The sequence below is a fragment of the Microcaecilia unicolor genome, chromosome 12 (genome assembly GCF_901765095.1).
Source record: "Microcaecilia unicolor chromosome 12, aMicUni1.1, whole genome shotgun sequence".
Taxonomy (NCBI): Eukaryota; Metazoa; Chordata; class Amphibia; order Gymnophiona; family Siphonopidae; genus Microcaecilia; species Microcaecilia unicolor.
In genome coordinates, this window is record NC_044042.1 from 89,498,613 (window position 1) to 89,514,870 (window position 16,258).

The 16,258-nt window shown below is 45.0% G+C and overlaps 1 protein-coding gene across 2 annotated transcripts in view; it reads left to right on the forward strand.

The window, feature by feature from the left end:
- The first annotated feature begins 662 nt into the window (after positions 1-662).
- NGFR (nerve growth factor receptor) overlaps positions 663-16,258 on the forward strand; it is a 147,180-nt gene continuing 131,584 nt past the window's right edge. Inside the window, exons 1-2 of one of the 2 annotated variants that reach the window (XM_030221183.1) lie at positions 663-957; positions 4,195-4,336. In XM_030221183.1, coding sequence (XP_030077043.1) covers positions 922-957; positions 4,195-4,336 — 178 coding nt within the window. In that variant the 5' untranslated portion in view covers positions 663-921. Of the gene's footprint in view, positions 958-3,445; positions 3,474-4,194; positions 4,337-16,258 lie in introns of those variants that run through there. The other variant, XM_030221184.1, reaches the window with a different exon arrangement.

Genomic DNA, 16,258 nt, shown 5'->3' on the forward strand with positions numbered 1-16,258 from the left:
CATCCATTTAAAATATTCCAAAGAACACTTTCAAAATTGTACTGAAAGTAATGGGTGAAAACACACTAAAAATAAACCTCAAAAATCAGAAGAAAAAAAACCCCCAAATCCACTGAACATTTTTTCTCTGTATGTATTTCTAGTGTCAGGATGTCGGTGGTCCAATTGAAAAATCTCAAGTACTGTATAGCAACATGTTTGTATTAAAAACAAATGCTGTTGGAGCCCCGAATTTCTCCTAGCCATAAGACCCCAAAAGAGAGCCAGTTCTCTGAGCACAGATTGCCCTAAACTGGTGCTGGTCCCGGGAAAATCACGGTGCTCATCTCATTAGGACGGGGGGGGGGGGGGGGGGGGAGGAGGGGCGCTAAGCCCAATGCAAACGACCCCCTCAAATAAAGTCTGCTCAAGCTGGCTCCTGTGCTCATCTCTCTGCTCCAGTGCAGTAGGGTAGGATGAGCCACTTCTGTCCGTGGGTAGCAGGAAACGATCCAACTCGGGGTCATTTGGCTTTTCTTGTTGGAGCTAATTAGCAGCTTTAAGTGTCTCTCGGGCTCTGTTCCAAGGAGTCTCTCTCTCTCGCCATTGCAAGGGCCGGGGTAAGAAGGGGTCCGGCAGCCAGTGGGAGGACGGCATTGATCGCTTTCATAGAAAAGGGCTGAGCCGGAGCCGGGAAGGCAGGTGCTGGGGAGCAGCTCCAGCACAATCGCTGCATCTCTGGCCTTGGACAGCGGGGGATGAGAGCGGCTGTCGGTCCCTGGGCTCCAATCCCGCCTGTACTACCTCCAGGATCCTGACCTCAGTCGTACCGTGTTCGCTGGATCCCAGGAAGGGCGCGCGTCTGGGTCTGTAAAATCCGGGATCGGATCTCGCCCGTGCCTGAAGGTTCCCCTCCTTGTGGCTCTAGGACACCGGGCGGCAATGGAGAGCAGCCTGTTCGTGCTACTGCTGTGTACGGTAAGCGACGCCCGTTTCTTAGCTGCTCTGGCTCTCCAGGGTCCCTCTTTTCCCTGAGGTTTGGGTGTGGGAGTCCGGGTTTCTTCTCTGGGGACTTTGAATCTCTCCAGCAAGAGGAAGAGACAGAAACCCAGAAAAGAATAAAGACGAAGTTCGACCAGTAATAATGACCTGCTTGGGAAGAGACCTAAGTTGGGGCTCATTTTCAAAACACTTAGCTTGCTGTGTAACTTTATAAATCTAAGTGCTTTTAAAATATATAGTGTTTACAAAATGATCGTATGTGGAGGGGGGGGGGGGGGGGGGGGGAGAGAGAGAGAGAGACATCTGGGGCAGGGACAGACTCGGACGGATAAGAGAGGAAACTTCAGTAGGGAACCCCCGAGTGCTGTGGAGCCGGTTAGGAATTCGAGTTTTGTTAGCCTTTGACATAATTTATGCAACTTTATGTACTATCCTTTTGGCAAAAGCCATTTAAGACGATTTACAAATCTAAAATAAACATAAAATACAAAAATCACATGTACAAATTAAGGTAAAACATCAACCGGTGCTTCCTCTAGGAAATAAAGCGTTTCAAAGCCTTGCTAGCACAAGGAGTAAAGTGAAGTGAAGGGCTCTGCTCCCCCTCCTACACTTCATTCATATGTTCCCCTATGGCTCAGGTTGTTGCTGGTCCTTTGCACCATAGAAGCCAGCTCTGGGGGGTGCTTGAGCAGACTTCCAGGAACTATAATTTCCCTTGGGTTAAACACCCCCAATCCTTTTGAAAAGTTGCCTTTGAATTTGCATTCCTTTTAGGAAGGGAAGCCTTATCTCTTCTTCCTGATACATCAGAACCCACTGGGATCTTCTTCTCAACCTCCATTAGTCATCTGAGCCCCTTCCTGCTGTTACTACAGTCACAGAGAGTTCCTAGCTATTTATTTTGCTCTTTTCTGCCTGGGATCATTTGGGAGCTGTCCCTACTTCCAAGGCTCCAGTCCTGGCAGGTAAAGAGTGGAGGGAAGGTGGAGCAGCTCAAAGAGAGCCTGAGAGCACATTCCTAATGCTTAGCCCTGTACAGCTCCACCCAGCAGTTCTAATCCAGCTCCCCAGAGATCTGCAGTGAGCTGGACAGCACTTTCTTTAATCTGAGACATCCTTTCTGCTGCCCTGACCTTCCATGCAACCACAGAGCAATCAGCAACCCTAAACTCAGGTCATTAATTAGGAGCCAAAAACCAATTCCAGGGGACCATACCTTAGATGAAAGCCAGGGCTGATTTGTTGGACAGGACAGCTGAAATAGTTTGATGTTGTACATATAAACAGCATATACTTTGCAATTGTGTTCTAACATCCCATGAATTTCATTTACACGCATTACTCTATTCCAAAGCAAATGTCACTCTGTTTAAGTACTGTGGGTGGATGATAGGGAGAGGAGAGGATCCTGGCTGGTTGCCTTGATCCTGACAGTCCAAGGCTGAGTTTTGGAATTTGTTGCTATTAATGGATTAATTGAAAAATGTTGCATGAGAGTGTCTAGATTTATACTCACCCTAAACAACCCATCTGCTGTGAATCTGTTTTCTGAACTTCCTCGGACGATCTACGGCTACCCCATTTAATAATTCACTGAAAAAAACATGGCAAACATTCTCTTGAGTTTAAAGGGACAGGGAGAGAGGTCTAGCTTTATCCGCTGTTGTGTGTATCTCCTGAGTACAGGGGTGGGGGAGCACTTTATTCTGTGTTCTGTGCAGTGAGATGTCTTTGAGGGCAAAATACCTGTGGCATTGTTAAGAGAGCTTAATAACATGCACATTTTCCTCAGCTAATTTCAAACATGTGTGCTGAGGAGATTGAGTTCCTTCCATATACATGTGTTAGACCCCAGCAACTCAAATCCTCTTTATGACAGCACACCAGGGGTTATTTCCAGAAGTGATTTTAGAGCGCAAATCTCTGAGTACCCGATCTAAGTAACTGGATCCTCAGTCAGATCCATTTTGCCCACCACTGAAAAAAACAGGAAATAGAACTCCACCTTTCTCCACCATTTAGAAGCAGTGAGTTGAGAAAGGCCGCATCATTAACAGTGTTCCCCCAACATTTTCTCTCCATTTAAGGAAAGGTGCAGGAGCTTTGTCTCCAGGGTACTCCCAGCTCCTGCAGTCTCAGTTTCCGTGAAATAGCATAGTCATACTGTCTCTGTACTTCCAGACTCTTCCAGAAAGAGTACTGAGGTGAAATCTACAGGGGCTCTGTCACGACTGACAGTGAGCCCTTGGGTCACAGCCAGGTTCATGCTACCTAGCCAACCCAACCGACTGGCAGTGGGTAAGACACTTGGGCAAGGCTGGAGCTTGTAGACAGGGGTTATTACTGGGACTGGAACCAGAAGCAGGAACTGGACTGGGAGCTGAAGCAGTGTTTGGAACTGAAGCTTGAGCTGAGGGCTGTAAGCATGGCTGAAAGATAGGACTGGAGCTTAGAAGCAGAACTGGAGATTGGAAGCAGAAGCAGCACAGGTAGGAATAGGCAACAAACTGGGATAAGGTTGCAGCACATACTAGACAACTGTAGGAGACCTGTTGCAAAGACACTGGCTGGGAGGCAGGAACTTCCTTAAATACTATCAAACAGGAAGTGATGACATCAGTGCCCTCTTGCAGAGCTATAAAGGAAGTGCTGGGTTTCCAGGAAGTAAACAAATCCTTCTTGGCATGGAACAGATGAGGGGTATGAAAGGCACTAATAGAGGAGAGTGAATTAGGGTGTCTTACAATTTCTCTGGCTCTAGTCCCATATACCAGGAAGCAAATCAAAGACACGGGGAAGGTTATGGGATAGTTCACATCTGTTCACATCTGCAGTCATCCCTGCAAGAGCCGAACTCAGCAATGCTGTGTATTGCATTGAGATATTCAAAAAGTGCTTAACAATTTTAGTAAATGAAATGCATGTGCTTTCCCACTCTGGGAGTGATCCCTTGAACTTGGTCATTGTGCAGGCCAGCAAATGAACCCCTGGTTCTGCTGTACATGGCCTCCTCCTATCTGTTCCTGCTATGATGTGAGCAATATTTGGTGAGTGAGATCACCCTGAACCCAGATGCTTCTAATACAATAAATTATTGGTGGTGGTGGTGGTGGGGGGGGGGGGGGGGGGGGTTAGGATTGAGGTTGAATAAGAATTTGTTTTGTCTTTCAGCTCAGCATGTAAACTGGGGTTTTTACTTTTCCATGATAGGTGTCGGTGTGGAGTGCAGCAGAGCCATGTCTCATGGGGGAGTTCACTGCCAGTGGGGAGTGCTGCAAGGCCTGCAATGTAGGTGAAGGGATGGTCCATCCCTGTGGGATCAACCAGACTGTGTGTGAAACATGCATAGACAGTAAGTACCTTCCACTGCTGTTGTCAGAGTTTGTGGCGTCCTCAGTGAGGGCATTGTACTTAGCGGCATTGTACACACCCTCTGCTCTGCTTTTGCTACATGTCACAGTGGTCTCTGGCAAGATTATCCCCCAAATATGTGTGCAACTTAACTGGTTAAGAAGCCAATTAATAGCAATAATTGGGTACTAACACTCAATTATTGATGTTAATTGGCACCAATTAGGATTTGTGTATGCAGCTGGCTATTCTGTAACACTAAGTGCCCAAATCCCATAGCAAGCAACCCAAAAATAGGCGTGGGCTGGTCAAGGACCTTTTGAAAATTTGTTCGCAGTGTTCTAGAATACGTACCCAAATGGGGTGCCAGGAATTCAACAGGCATAAGTTCTGCTACCCAAATTTGGGGATGGGAATCAGCACTAAGCATTATTCTATAAAGGGTGCTCAGCCTGGAACAACCTTTAGAGAATAGTGCTGCACGCTGGTTTGTGCTATTTACTAAATACAGCCCTCTGCGGACAAACTAGTTTCATTCTATCTCAGTGGTCTTCACTATTTTTTTTAAATAAGAACCTCTTTGAATATATTTATTTAGATTTTGCTCACACCTTTTTCAGTAGTAGCTCAAGGTGAGTTATATTCAGGTACTCGGGATATTTCTCTGTCCCAGGAGGGCTCACAATCTAAGTTTGTACCTGAGGTAATGGAGGGTTAAGTGACTTGCCCAAGATCACAAGGAGCAGCAGTGGGATTTGAACTGGCCACCTGTGGATTACAAGACCGGTGCTCTAACCACTAGGCCACTCCTTGGGGTTGGAGTAGGGGCTGAAGTCATAAGAATTGCCATATTGGATCAGACCAAGGGTCCATTGTGCCCAGTATCCTGCTTTCAACAGTGGCCAATCTAGATGCCAAGTACCTGACATGATCCCAAAAAACAGCAAGACTATATGTTATTTAATTCCAGGAATAAGCAGTTGTTATGGACTTTTATTCCAGGAATTTGTCAAAACCCAGCTAGGCTAACTGTTTTTACGGGATTCTCAGGCAACAAGTTCCAGATTTTAACTTATGAACCGAGTGAAAAATATTTTCTCTGACTAATTTTAAATGTAGTACTTACTACATTCATGGCATGTCCCCTAGTCTTTGTACTTTCTGAAAAAGGAAAGGATTTTATAGACTCTATTACAACTCCCCTCAGCCATCTCTTTGCCAAACTGAAGAGCCCAAATCTCACATGAGTTGTTCCATCTACCTAATCATTTTGGTTGCCTTTCTACTCTATCTTTTTTGAGATGTGGCGACCAGAATTTGCACACCATACTCGAGTGATAGAGACATGAAATTATTTGTATTCCTTTCTTAATAATTCCTGTCATTCCATTTTGTCAACATGTTGTCCATGATGACACCTAGATCCTTTTCCTTGATGGTGACCCCTAGTGTGAAACCTAGCATCATGTAGTTATTTTTCCGTATGTGCATCACTTTGCATGTGTCAAGATTAAGGGGCTTATTTTCCAAACCAAAAAAATGTCTTACGATGACAGAAGGATGTTTTTCTCTCAAAAACGTCCAAGTTGCAATTTTTGACACAGCGATTTTTAGACATTTTGCTCTACAGTTTGTCCAAATTTCAAGGGGGCGTGTTTTGGGTGGGACCTGGGCGGCACCAAAAGATAGATGTTTTTCTGCAATAATGGAACAAAATGAAAACATCTAGGGTTAAAAGTAAGACGTTTTTGGCTAGACCTGTTTCAAAAGGCGCCCTAAATGACCAAATGAACCCTTACTCCCCCAGTGGTCACTGACCCCCTCCTAGCCCCCTAAGTTGTGACAGTGACAGTACATACCAGGCTCTGACAACTTCAGATGTTATGGCCATTCCTATTAGAGCAGTAAGCAGGTCCCTGGAGTAGCTTAGTGGTCGGTGCAGTGCACGGTAGAGAAGGGGACCCAGGCCCATATCCCACTTTAACCGGTACACTTGTAGTGGAAAGAGAGCCCTCCAAAAACCACAAAATACCTAACTGTAAGTTTGAGAGTTATTGTAGTGATGTACAGTAACGTCCAGTAGGTATTTTTCTGCTCCTGGAGGGCTCATCATACAATATAAGGGGGGTATGGTGAGATGTCTACCTGGGACCTTTCATGAGAGGTCCACTGCAGTGCCCCCCACCCCAAGGCTGCCCCACTGCGCTGCTGGAATGACTCGTGGTTAGTCTACTAAGAATGATGGCCCTCGGACATCCCAGTGGCTGGTTTTTGTACATTTTTATTTTAGACATTTTATTTTTGCAAAATGGTCCCAAAAGAAAAACGCACTGAGCACAAAAACATCTAGGAAAAAGTTGATTTTGAACCAAAGACAGATGGTTTTCAGATTCCAAAATGGCTGTGTTCACCACTCAATTTTTGGACAATTCTAGCAAAACATCCAAAATCAGACTTAAACGTTTTATTGCAAAATACTCCTCTACATTTTGGCCATTTGGATTCCCAGTCTTCTAGTCTCCCAAGGTCCTCTTATAAGTTCTCAAAATCCACATGTGATTTAACACCTTTGAATAATTTTCTGTTACCTGCAAATCTGAACATCCCATTTATAAATACGTTAAAAAAAAACACTCATCCCAGTGACATGTCATTATTCACTTTCTTTCATTGAAAGAATCGTCCATTTAACTGTACACTCTGTTTCTACCTTTTAACCAGTTCCCATTCCACAATAGGACATTACTTCCTCCCATGACTGTCTCAAGAAGGTCTATGTTAAATGCTCTCTGAAAATCTATATACACTATGATGCTTACATCAGGAGTGCTCTTTGGGGTTTATACACATGCTGATCAATACTCAAAGCAATTTAACCAGGCAGGAGAGACTCCTGCCCGGTTAAATTGCTTATGCTTGCCTAACTGCTTATATTCAGCAGCACTTAACTAGACAGTGCTGCTCAATAACAGTATTAACTATTCCTACACTGTCTAGTTAGTGTGGGACGGGTCCTAAGCGAATCTTGGGCAGAACCTGTTCTTAACTGGTTAGCGCAGATATTCAGACCACTAACTAAGTAAGCAGCTAAAGTGAGGCTACCAAACTAACTGGGCACTGGTCTGAATATTGACCAGCGCTTGGTTAAGTTCTGGGTAGTGGTTGAGGGGTTTCTGGTGTCCCTCTTCTACAGTCCCTATCTCCCTGTCTTCCACTCCTGATGACTTGAAGTCCCCGACCAAGACCCACCCCCCACATCCCATAGGTCTTCCCAGGCCCTACCTTGTATATTCCTGATGGTCTAGGGGGTCCTACAAGCAGGAGCAATGCCCATTCGCTCCTGCCTGTTGGGACTCCAGTAATAAAATGGCTGCTGTGACCCCTCTATCTGCCTCTAGAGGTCACAGTAGAAGTCTCGCAAGGCCACGTCAACTCTCGGTGGCCATTTTGAATTGGCGCCGGCCGCCTGGACTGTCAGCACTCAGAATTGCAAGGGGAACCGAATGCAGGGCAGCGCTCCGGGCAGGAAAGAAGAGGGGGCTCTTTCCTGCCCTGAAGAGGTCACTAGACCACCAGGGAAGGGAAGGGGATGGGAGGCTACCCTTAGGGGGGTGTGATGGGGGGTGAAAGGGGTGGGGATGGGTGTGAAAGGGGCAGGGTGGGTGTGTGGCGGGGTGGGGCATGTGTCCTCTTTTTGGGGGGACCAAATATGGTAACCCTAGGGAAACTCAACAAATCAAACTATTAGAGGTCCCATGATCTACACGCTAGCTGAATGCTTCACCTCAACGACACTTGCAGAACATGGAAATACACTCACACACAGAGAATATGGGATCCCAAATTTGAAACAGAAATATGCAGGCTAAACTGAACAAGAAACTCCCCAATAAACTAGTCTGAGAAGTGCAGTTCTAACAAGAAAAACTGAAGTGCATTTCCTCCTGTACTTAGCAACAAACAAAAGCTGATAGAGTTCAGTCCCTAAACGCAGAAAATAATATTTTTCTTTTCTACCTTTATTGTCTAGTCATCTTATTTCTCTGGCTGGATTGCTCCCAGTCTGTTTTCCATTTTTCTTGTCAGGGTCTCCTTTCTGACTGTAGGACTGACTCCTACTGTGAACTTCCATTCTGCCTCTACACAACTGATGTTTCCTTTTCATCTTTTTTCCCCTGTTTTTCTCTTATCTGCCTCTCTATTTTCTCGTATCTATTTTACCCTCATTTTCCTGTTTTTCAGCCTCTTGTCTCCTCCTTTTCACTCACCTACCAGCTTTCCATTGCCCTTCTCACCTCTTCTCTAAGGCTCCCGTTGTCCCCTATCTCTGTCATAATAACATAGTAGATGAAGGCAGATAAAGACCTGTACAGTCCATCCAGCCTGCCCAACAAGAAACTCATTACATAAGGTATGATGTGATACTTCATATATATACCTGATCTTGATTTGTCCTTGTCATTTTCGGGGCATAGACCATAGAAGTCTGCCCGGCATAGTCCTTGTTCTAAAACTTTAGAAGTTGTCATTGAAGCCCCTGGAAGCTCCATTCCAACCCATCCAAATCTATTCAGCCATGATTAGGGCACAGACAGTAGAAACCTGACCAGCACCTTGTTCTTCAACTTCTGAAGCTGAATCTGTCCAGCCACGATCAGTGCACAGACTGTAGACGTCTGCCCAGCACTGGCTTTACTTCCCAGTTACCGGTGGTGCCACCTAATCTCTGCTAAGCTTCTTTGGATTCATTCCTTCTATGCAGGATCCCTTTGTGTTTATCCCATGCATTTTTGAATTCCATTACCATTTTCAACTCCACCACCTCTCATGGGAGAGCATTCCAGGTATCTACCACCCTCTCAGTGAAAAATTCTTCCTGATATCATTCCTGAGTCAGCCCCCTTTCAACCTCAATTCATGTCCTCTAGTTCTACCACCTTCCTGTCTCAGGAAAAGGTTTGTTTGCAGATTAATACCTTTCAAATATGTCTGTATCATATCACCCCTGTTTCTCCTATCCTCCAGGGTATACATGTTCCGGTCATCAAGTCTCTCCTCATACATCTTGCAACGCAAATCCCATACCATTTTCATTGCTTTTCTTTGAACCACTTCAAGTCTTTTCACATCCTTGGCAAGACATGGCCTCCAAAACTGAACACAATACTCCAAGTGGGTTTTCACCAATGACTTGTACAGGGGCATCAACACCTTCTTTCTTCTGCTGGTTATACCCCTCTCTATGCAGCCTAGCATCCTTCTGGCCATGGCCACTGGCTTATCACATTGTTTCCTCACCTTGAGATCCTCAGTCACCATAATTCCAAGGAAATCTCTCCTGAGCCGAGAATTACCAATCTCTCCCCTCCTATCCGGTACATCTCTCTTGGATTTCTGCATTCCATCACTGCACTTCTTGGCATTCACGTTCTTCCCTGCAGTAATAAAGAGATGTAAAGAACGAACTGTGGCTGGAAGGCCTGAGGACATGCAGAGGGGAAGTAAAGTGATATTTTTTGCTGATTAAGGAAAGTTCAGTGAACACTAAGCAAGTTGAGGTCTGTCCTGTTTAGAGGACTAACAAAGTTGTTGCAAAAAGCATTGATTTATTATTAATGAAAAACCTGTGTGTGGGTGGCTGGAGATGAATAAATGGTTTTATGTGCCCATGTTTAATGATTTGTAATAAATAAAAAATATTTGATATGATTATCTACAGTTTAATTAATAGGTTTCATATAAGTGACTCTAGTTTTAATTTAAATAACCCCAAATTTTTGATGAATTAAATTTTAACTGCCAGACCTTTGACCATTCTTCTAATTTTTGGAAATCTCTTCTCATGGTTTCTACTCTCTCTGGGATATCCATTCTATTGGCTATCTTCGTTTCATCCGCAAAAAGGCAAACTTTTCCTTCTGACCCTTCAGTAATGTCTCTCAGAAATATATTAAACAGAATTGGCCCCGGCACCGACCCCTGAGGCACTCCACTGCTCACCTTCCTCTTCTGAGCATATTCCATTTACCACCACCCTCTGCCACCTGTCAGTCAACCAGTTTCCAATCCAGTTCACCACTGGGTCCCAAGTTCAGCCCTCTTAGCTTATTCATGAGTGTTCCGTGAGGGACCGTATCAAAGGCTTTGCTGAAATCCAAGTAGATTACATATAGCTCATGTTCTTTGGTCACCCAGTCAAAGAAGTCAATCAGATTCATTTGGCAGTATTTTCCTTTGGAAAAGTCATGTTGCATCGAATCCTGTAACCTGTTGACTTCTAGAAAGTTAGCTATATTTTCCTTCAGCAGCGACTCCATTATTTTTCCTACCACCAATGTGAGGCTTCTCGGCCTGTAGTTTCCCACTTCTTTCCATGTCTCTGCTTTTGTGAAGAGGGATCACATCAACTTGTCTCCAATCCTGTGGAACTTCTCCCATCTACAAAGATCTATTAAATAAATCCTTAAGAGGTTCCGCCAGGACTTCTCTGAGCTCCCTCGGTATCCTGGGATATATCCCATCCAGCCCTATAGCTTTTTCCACTTTCAGATTTTCAATCTGTTTATAAATCCTTTCTTCCATGAACGATGCAATATCCACTCCATTCCCAGATATACTTTCAGCAGCTGACCGTGGTCCTCCAGGACTTCCTGCCGTGAATACCAAAGAGAAGTATTTGTTTAACACATTCACTTTATCCTCGCCACTCTCCAGATGGCTATTCTCAACATCTTTCAGTCTTACAATTCCATTTCTATCTTTTCTCCTTTCCCCAGTATATCTGAAAAAGGTATTGTCACCTCTCTTTACATCTTTAGCCATTCTTTCCTCCACCTGCGCTTTCGCTAGCCTTATTTCCATCTTCTTTTCTTTGAGTTTAATGTGGTAATCTTTTCTGTGATCCTCTTGTTGAGTTCTTCTATATTTCTGGAACAAAGCTTATTTGCCCTTTTTTTTCATCCACTTGTTTGGAAAACTGTATAGGCTTCCTGTTTCTCTTGTTTTTGTTTACTTTCCTTGTGTAAAGATCAGTTGCCATGTTTAAAGCAGCTTTCAGTTTGAACCACTGCGCTTCCACTTCACCTATGCCTGCTTCCTTCTTCAGATATTCTCCCAGTTAACCAAAATCAGTACGTGTGAAATCCAGTACTTTGAGTTTTGTGTGTCTGCACTCCACTTTTGCTCTTATATCAAACCATATCTCTCTCTCATATCCCTCACTCTGTCCTCAATCTCCTATACCTACTCCATACCCTAGTCCTTCATTTCCACTCGCTGTACTTAGCCCCTCAGCCCTCACCTATCTTCCTCTGCCTTTCTTCTCCCCACCAGCCCCAATTCCTTCCTTCTCGATTATTCACTCCCTGGTCTCAAGCCCATTCTTCTGTCTCTTATCTCCATCCAGCCTGTCATTAAAAATACATTTTAAAATTCTCTCTTTCACCGTCTTCTTTGCTCTATTTTCACACTCTTTAGAGATCACTCTTTTGTCTATCATAACTCTCCAGAGCACCGTCTTCCCAGTCCCACGGGTCTTCCATGACATTTATACACCATCTCTCACCACTATATATCTACCAGATTTTGATGGAGTATGGAATTTCAGAGGTGAAACTCCAAACAGGAAGCTGTTTGAACCACCTTATATCATCATCAGTCCACTTCACTCACAAAAGCTATCTTTTTCAAAGATTTTTGCAATGAATATACTGATAACAAAAAATATTGTATTTATCTCAAAAATGTGTAAACCACTTCAGTAACCTTAGTGCACTAACTGCCCCTTTCTGAGTTTACTGAAACGATTTACACATTTTTGAGAAGTACAATCCCTGCAATATTCAGCACTATTTAACCGGCCAAAACGGCTGATGACTAATTAAATAGTGCTTAACTGACTATCCGCCGATATTCAGCGGGGGATAACCGGCTATCGCCCACAGCATATCCCTGGTTAGTGGCTAGCAGATAGTCACTTATATCGCCCAGTATCCACTGATTTTTTAAAGCCAGTGTGGCAGCCATATTTGGCAGCATGAAAACATGGGGTATCTTTGGCCAGCTAAGTCTGAACATTGACTTAGCCAGTTATGTTTAAACTGGCCAAAAATAAATCAGATATTCAATGCTGGTCACGGGCTAACTCCTTCGGTCTGAATTTTGGCCCCAATACTTTTTGTTATAGGAAGAAACAGTTTGATACAATATATTCATTGCAAAAATCTTTAAAAAATGTAATTGGGAGTGAAGTGTACTGATGACAATATAAGGTGGTTCAACCGGCTTCCTGTTTAAAGGTTCACCTCTGAAGTCCATACTTCTTTTTTAAGAAAAATGTTAATCAAAATATGGTACATATATAGTGGTGAGTGATATTGATAAAGTGTTCTACCACAGTATTTTGTAGGGTGATATATGCCATCGGGATATTTATATACCATCTGCCATTAGTGATATACAGTCGGTATTCTTTGGCCCCTGAAAGGCTCACAATTTCAGTTTCTTGCCCACGATTACAACGAGCTGCAATGAGATTTGAACCAGGTCCCCTTAGTTCTCAGCCTATGGCTCTAGCCCAGAGCTTCCCAAACTGTGGGTCAGGACCCCAAATTGAGTCACAAAACCTGCCTTTGGGGGTCATAACTTAGGTGAGTCTATAGGTGCATCATTATTCTGCGCCTCCAGAGGGTGACACAATTTTATTTGGCCACAATCATGGGGTCATAGCCACAAAAAGATTGGAAAGTACTGCTAGCCATTAGGGTAGTTCTCCACTCCACACACATCTCAACTCCTCCCCACCCTTCTCTTACACCTGATCTTTGGCTTGTTTCACACATTCATATTAAAAATTTTATAATGCACACTGATCAGCTACACATGTGTTAAGTAATAGGTTATCATACATTTAATTGTTTTAGCAGTGCTATAAAACTGAGTATGCACTAACAAATGCACATCCCTAGGATGTGACAGCATTAATCAGCTGTCTGCAATTTGGCGTAGAAGTTGAGGTATGATTTTGGCTGCCTTAAGAAGAATGTTCAAATCATGTTTGTACAGGTGAAGGGGGAATTTTCAATAGAATGTCAAGTCAGAATTGGAATTTCCTGCTCATAACGGCCAAAAAAAACCCTGTCCACCTCACAGCCATTTTCGAACAGGAAAAACATTGGGAAACGTCATGTTCCAAAATGAAATGTCCAAAATATGAATGCCAAAAACGCAGGCAAGAAATATCTTTCTGACATCTTTTGTACAAAAATGGCCACATAGACGTCCCTGCAGAGTAAAGGGGCAGCCTAGTGGTCAGTGCAGTGAACTTTAAACAATGGGCCAAGTACACATCCCACCTTAATTCCTGTATATGTTATTGTGAGCCCTCCAGGAACAGATAAAAGCCTACTGTACCTATAGGTACACCAGTATAATAGTCATCATTCAGGTACAGTAGATATTTCTGTGTTCCAGGAGGGCTCACGTGTTTGTACAGAAGTAAAAGAGTTAAAGTGGGAGCACCTGGGTCCTGTTGTTAAAAGTCCACTGCACTGACCGCTAGGCTACTCCTCCATTAGCAACGTTCCAGCTAGAAGCCTGCCCTTGCAGATCAGCAACGCAGTCGCGCAGGCTTCTGTTTCTGTGAGTCTGACGTACGTGCAGGACGTCAGACTCACAGAAACAGAAGCCTGCGCGGCTACGTTGCTGATCTGCAAGGGCAGGCTTCTACATTACTACTACTACTACTACTTATCACTTCTATAGCGCTACAAGGCATACGCAGCGCTTTACACCACACATGAAAAGACAGTCCCTGCTCAAAGAGCTCACAATCTAAATAGGACAGGCACACAGACAGAACAACTAAGTGGTAAGGGAATTCAAGAGGTGGGGATAAAAGGGTACAGGGCAAGTGAATAGTGGTTAGGAGTCAAAAACAGCGTTAAAGAGGTGGGCTTTTAGCCTGGATTTGTTATCCGCAAAAAGGAAATAAAGCTATATTCTCTTCTTCAAAATCAAAGAGAGAGAAACTGCTTATCCTTGAATAGCTACAGCTCTGCAGAACCAACATCCCCGGACACCTTGGAGACAGGGTATGATACATACCTGTAGCAGTTGTTCTCCGAGGACAGCAGGCTGATTGTTCTCACGACTGGGTTGACGTCCGCGGCAGCCCCCACCAACCGGAAAAAGCTTCGCGGGACGGTCGGCACGCAGGGCACGCCCACCGCGCATGCGCGGCCGTCTTCCCGCCCGTGCGCGACCGCTCCCGCCAGTTGAATGACAAGCAATAAAGTATAAAACACAACTCCAAAGGGGAGGAGGGAGGGTAGGTGAGAACAATCAGCCTGCTGTCCTCGGAGAACAACTGCTACAGGTATGTATCATACCCTTTCTCCGAGGACAAGCAGGCTGCTTGTTCTCACGACTGGGGTATCCCTAGCTCTCAGGCTCACTCAAAACAAGAACCCAGGTCAATGGAACCTCGCAACGGCGAGGAAACAACAGAAATTGACCTACGAAGAACAACTAACTGAGAGTGCAGCCTGACCAGAATAAATTCGGGTCCTGGAGGGTGGAGTTGGATTACACCCCAAACAGATTCTGCAGCACCGACTGCCCGAACCGACTGTCGCGTCGGGTATCCTGCTGGAGGCAGTAATGAGATGTGAATGTGTGGACAGATGACCACGTCGCAGCCTTGCAGATCTCTGCAATAGTGGCTGACTTCAAGTGGGCCACCGACGCTGCCATGGCTCTGACACTATGAGCCGTGACATGACCCTCAAGAGTCAGCCCAGCCTGGGCGTAAGTGAAGGAAATGCAATCTGCTAGCCAATTAGAGATGGTGCGTTTCCCGACAGCGACCCCTAGCCTGTTAGGGTCGAAAGAAATAAACAATTGGGCGGACTGTCTGTTGGGCTGTGTCCGCTCCAAGTAGAAGGCCAATGCTCTCTTGCAGTCCAATGTGTGCAACTGACGTTCAGCAGGGCGGGTATGCGGCCTGGGGAAGAATGTTGGCAAGACAATTGACTGGTTAAGATGGAACTCCGACACCACCTTCGGCAGGAACTTTGGGTGAGTGCGGAGCACTACTCTGTTGTGATGAAATTTAGTATATGGAGCATGAGCTACTAGGGCTTGAAGCTCACTGACCCTACGAGCTGAAGTAACTGCCACCAAGAAAATGACCTTCCAGGTCAAGTACTTCAGATGGCAGGTATTCAGTGGCTCAAAAGGAGGTTTCATCAGCTGGGTGAGGACGACGTTGAGATCCCACGACACAGTAGGAGGCTTGATAGGGGGCTTTGACAAAAGCAAGCCTCTCATGAATCGAACGACTAAAGGCTCTCCAGAGATGGCTTTACCTTCCACACGATAATGGTAAGCACTAATCGCACTAAGGTGATTCCTTACTGAGTTGGTCTTGAGGCCAGACTCTGATAAGTGCAGAAGGTATTCAAGCAGGTTCTGTGCAGGGCAAGAACGAGGTTCTAGGGCCATGCTCTCACACCACACGACAAACCTCCTCCACTTGAAAAAGTAACTCTTTTTAGTGGAATCCTTCCTAGAGGCAAGCAAGACCCGGGAGACACCCTCAGACAGACCCAACGCAGTGAAGTCTACGCCCTCAACATCCAGGCCGTGAGAGCCAGAGACTGAAGGTTGGGGTGCAGCAACGCTCCGTCGTTCTGCGAAATGAGAGTCGGAAAACACTCCAATCTCCACGGTTCTTCGGAGGACAACTCCAGAAGAAGAGGGAACCAGATCTGACGGGGCCAAAAGGGCGCTATCAGAATCATGGTGCCGCGGTCTTGCTTGAGCTTCAGTAAGGTCTTCCCCACCAAAGGTATGGGAGGATAAGCATACAGGAGGCCGGTCCCCCAATGGAGGAGAAAGGCATCCGACGCTAGCCTGCCGTGTG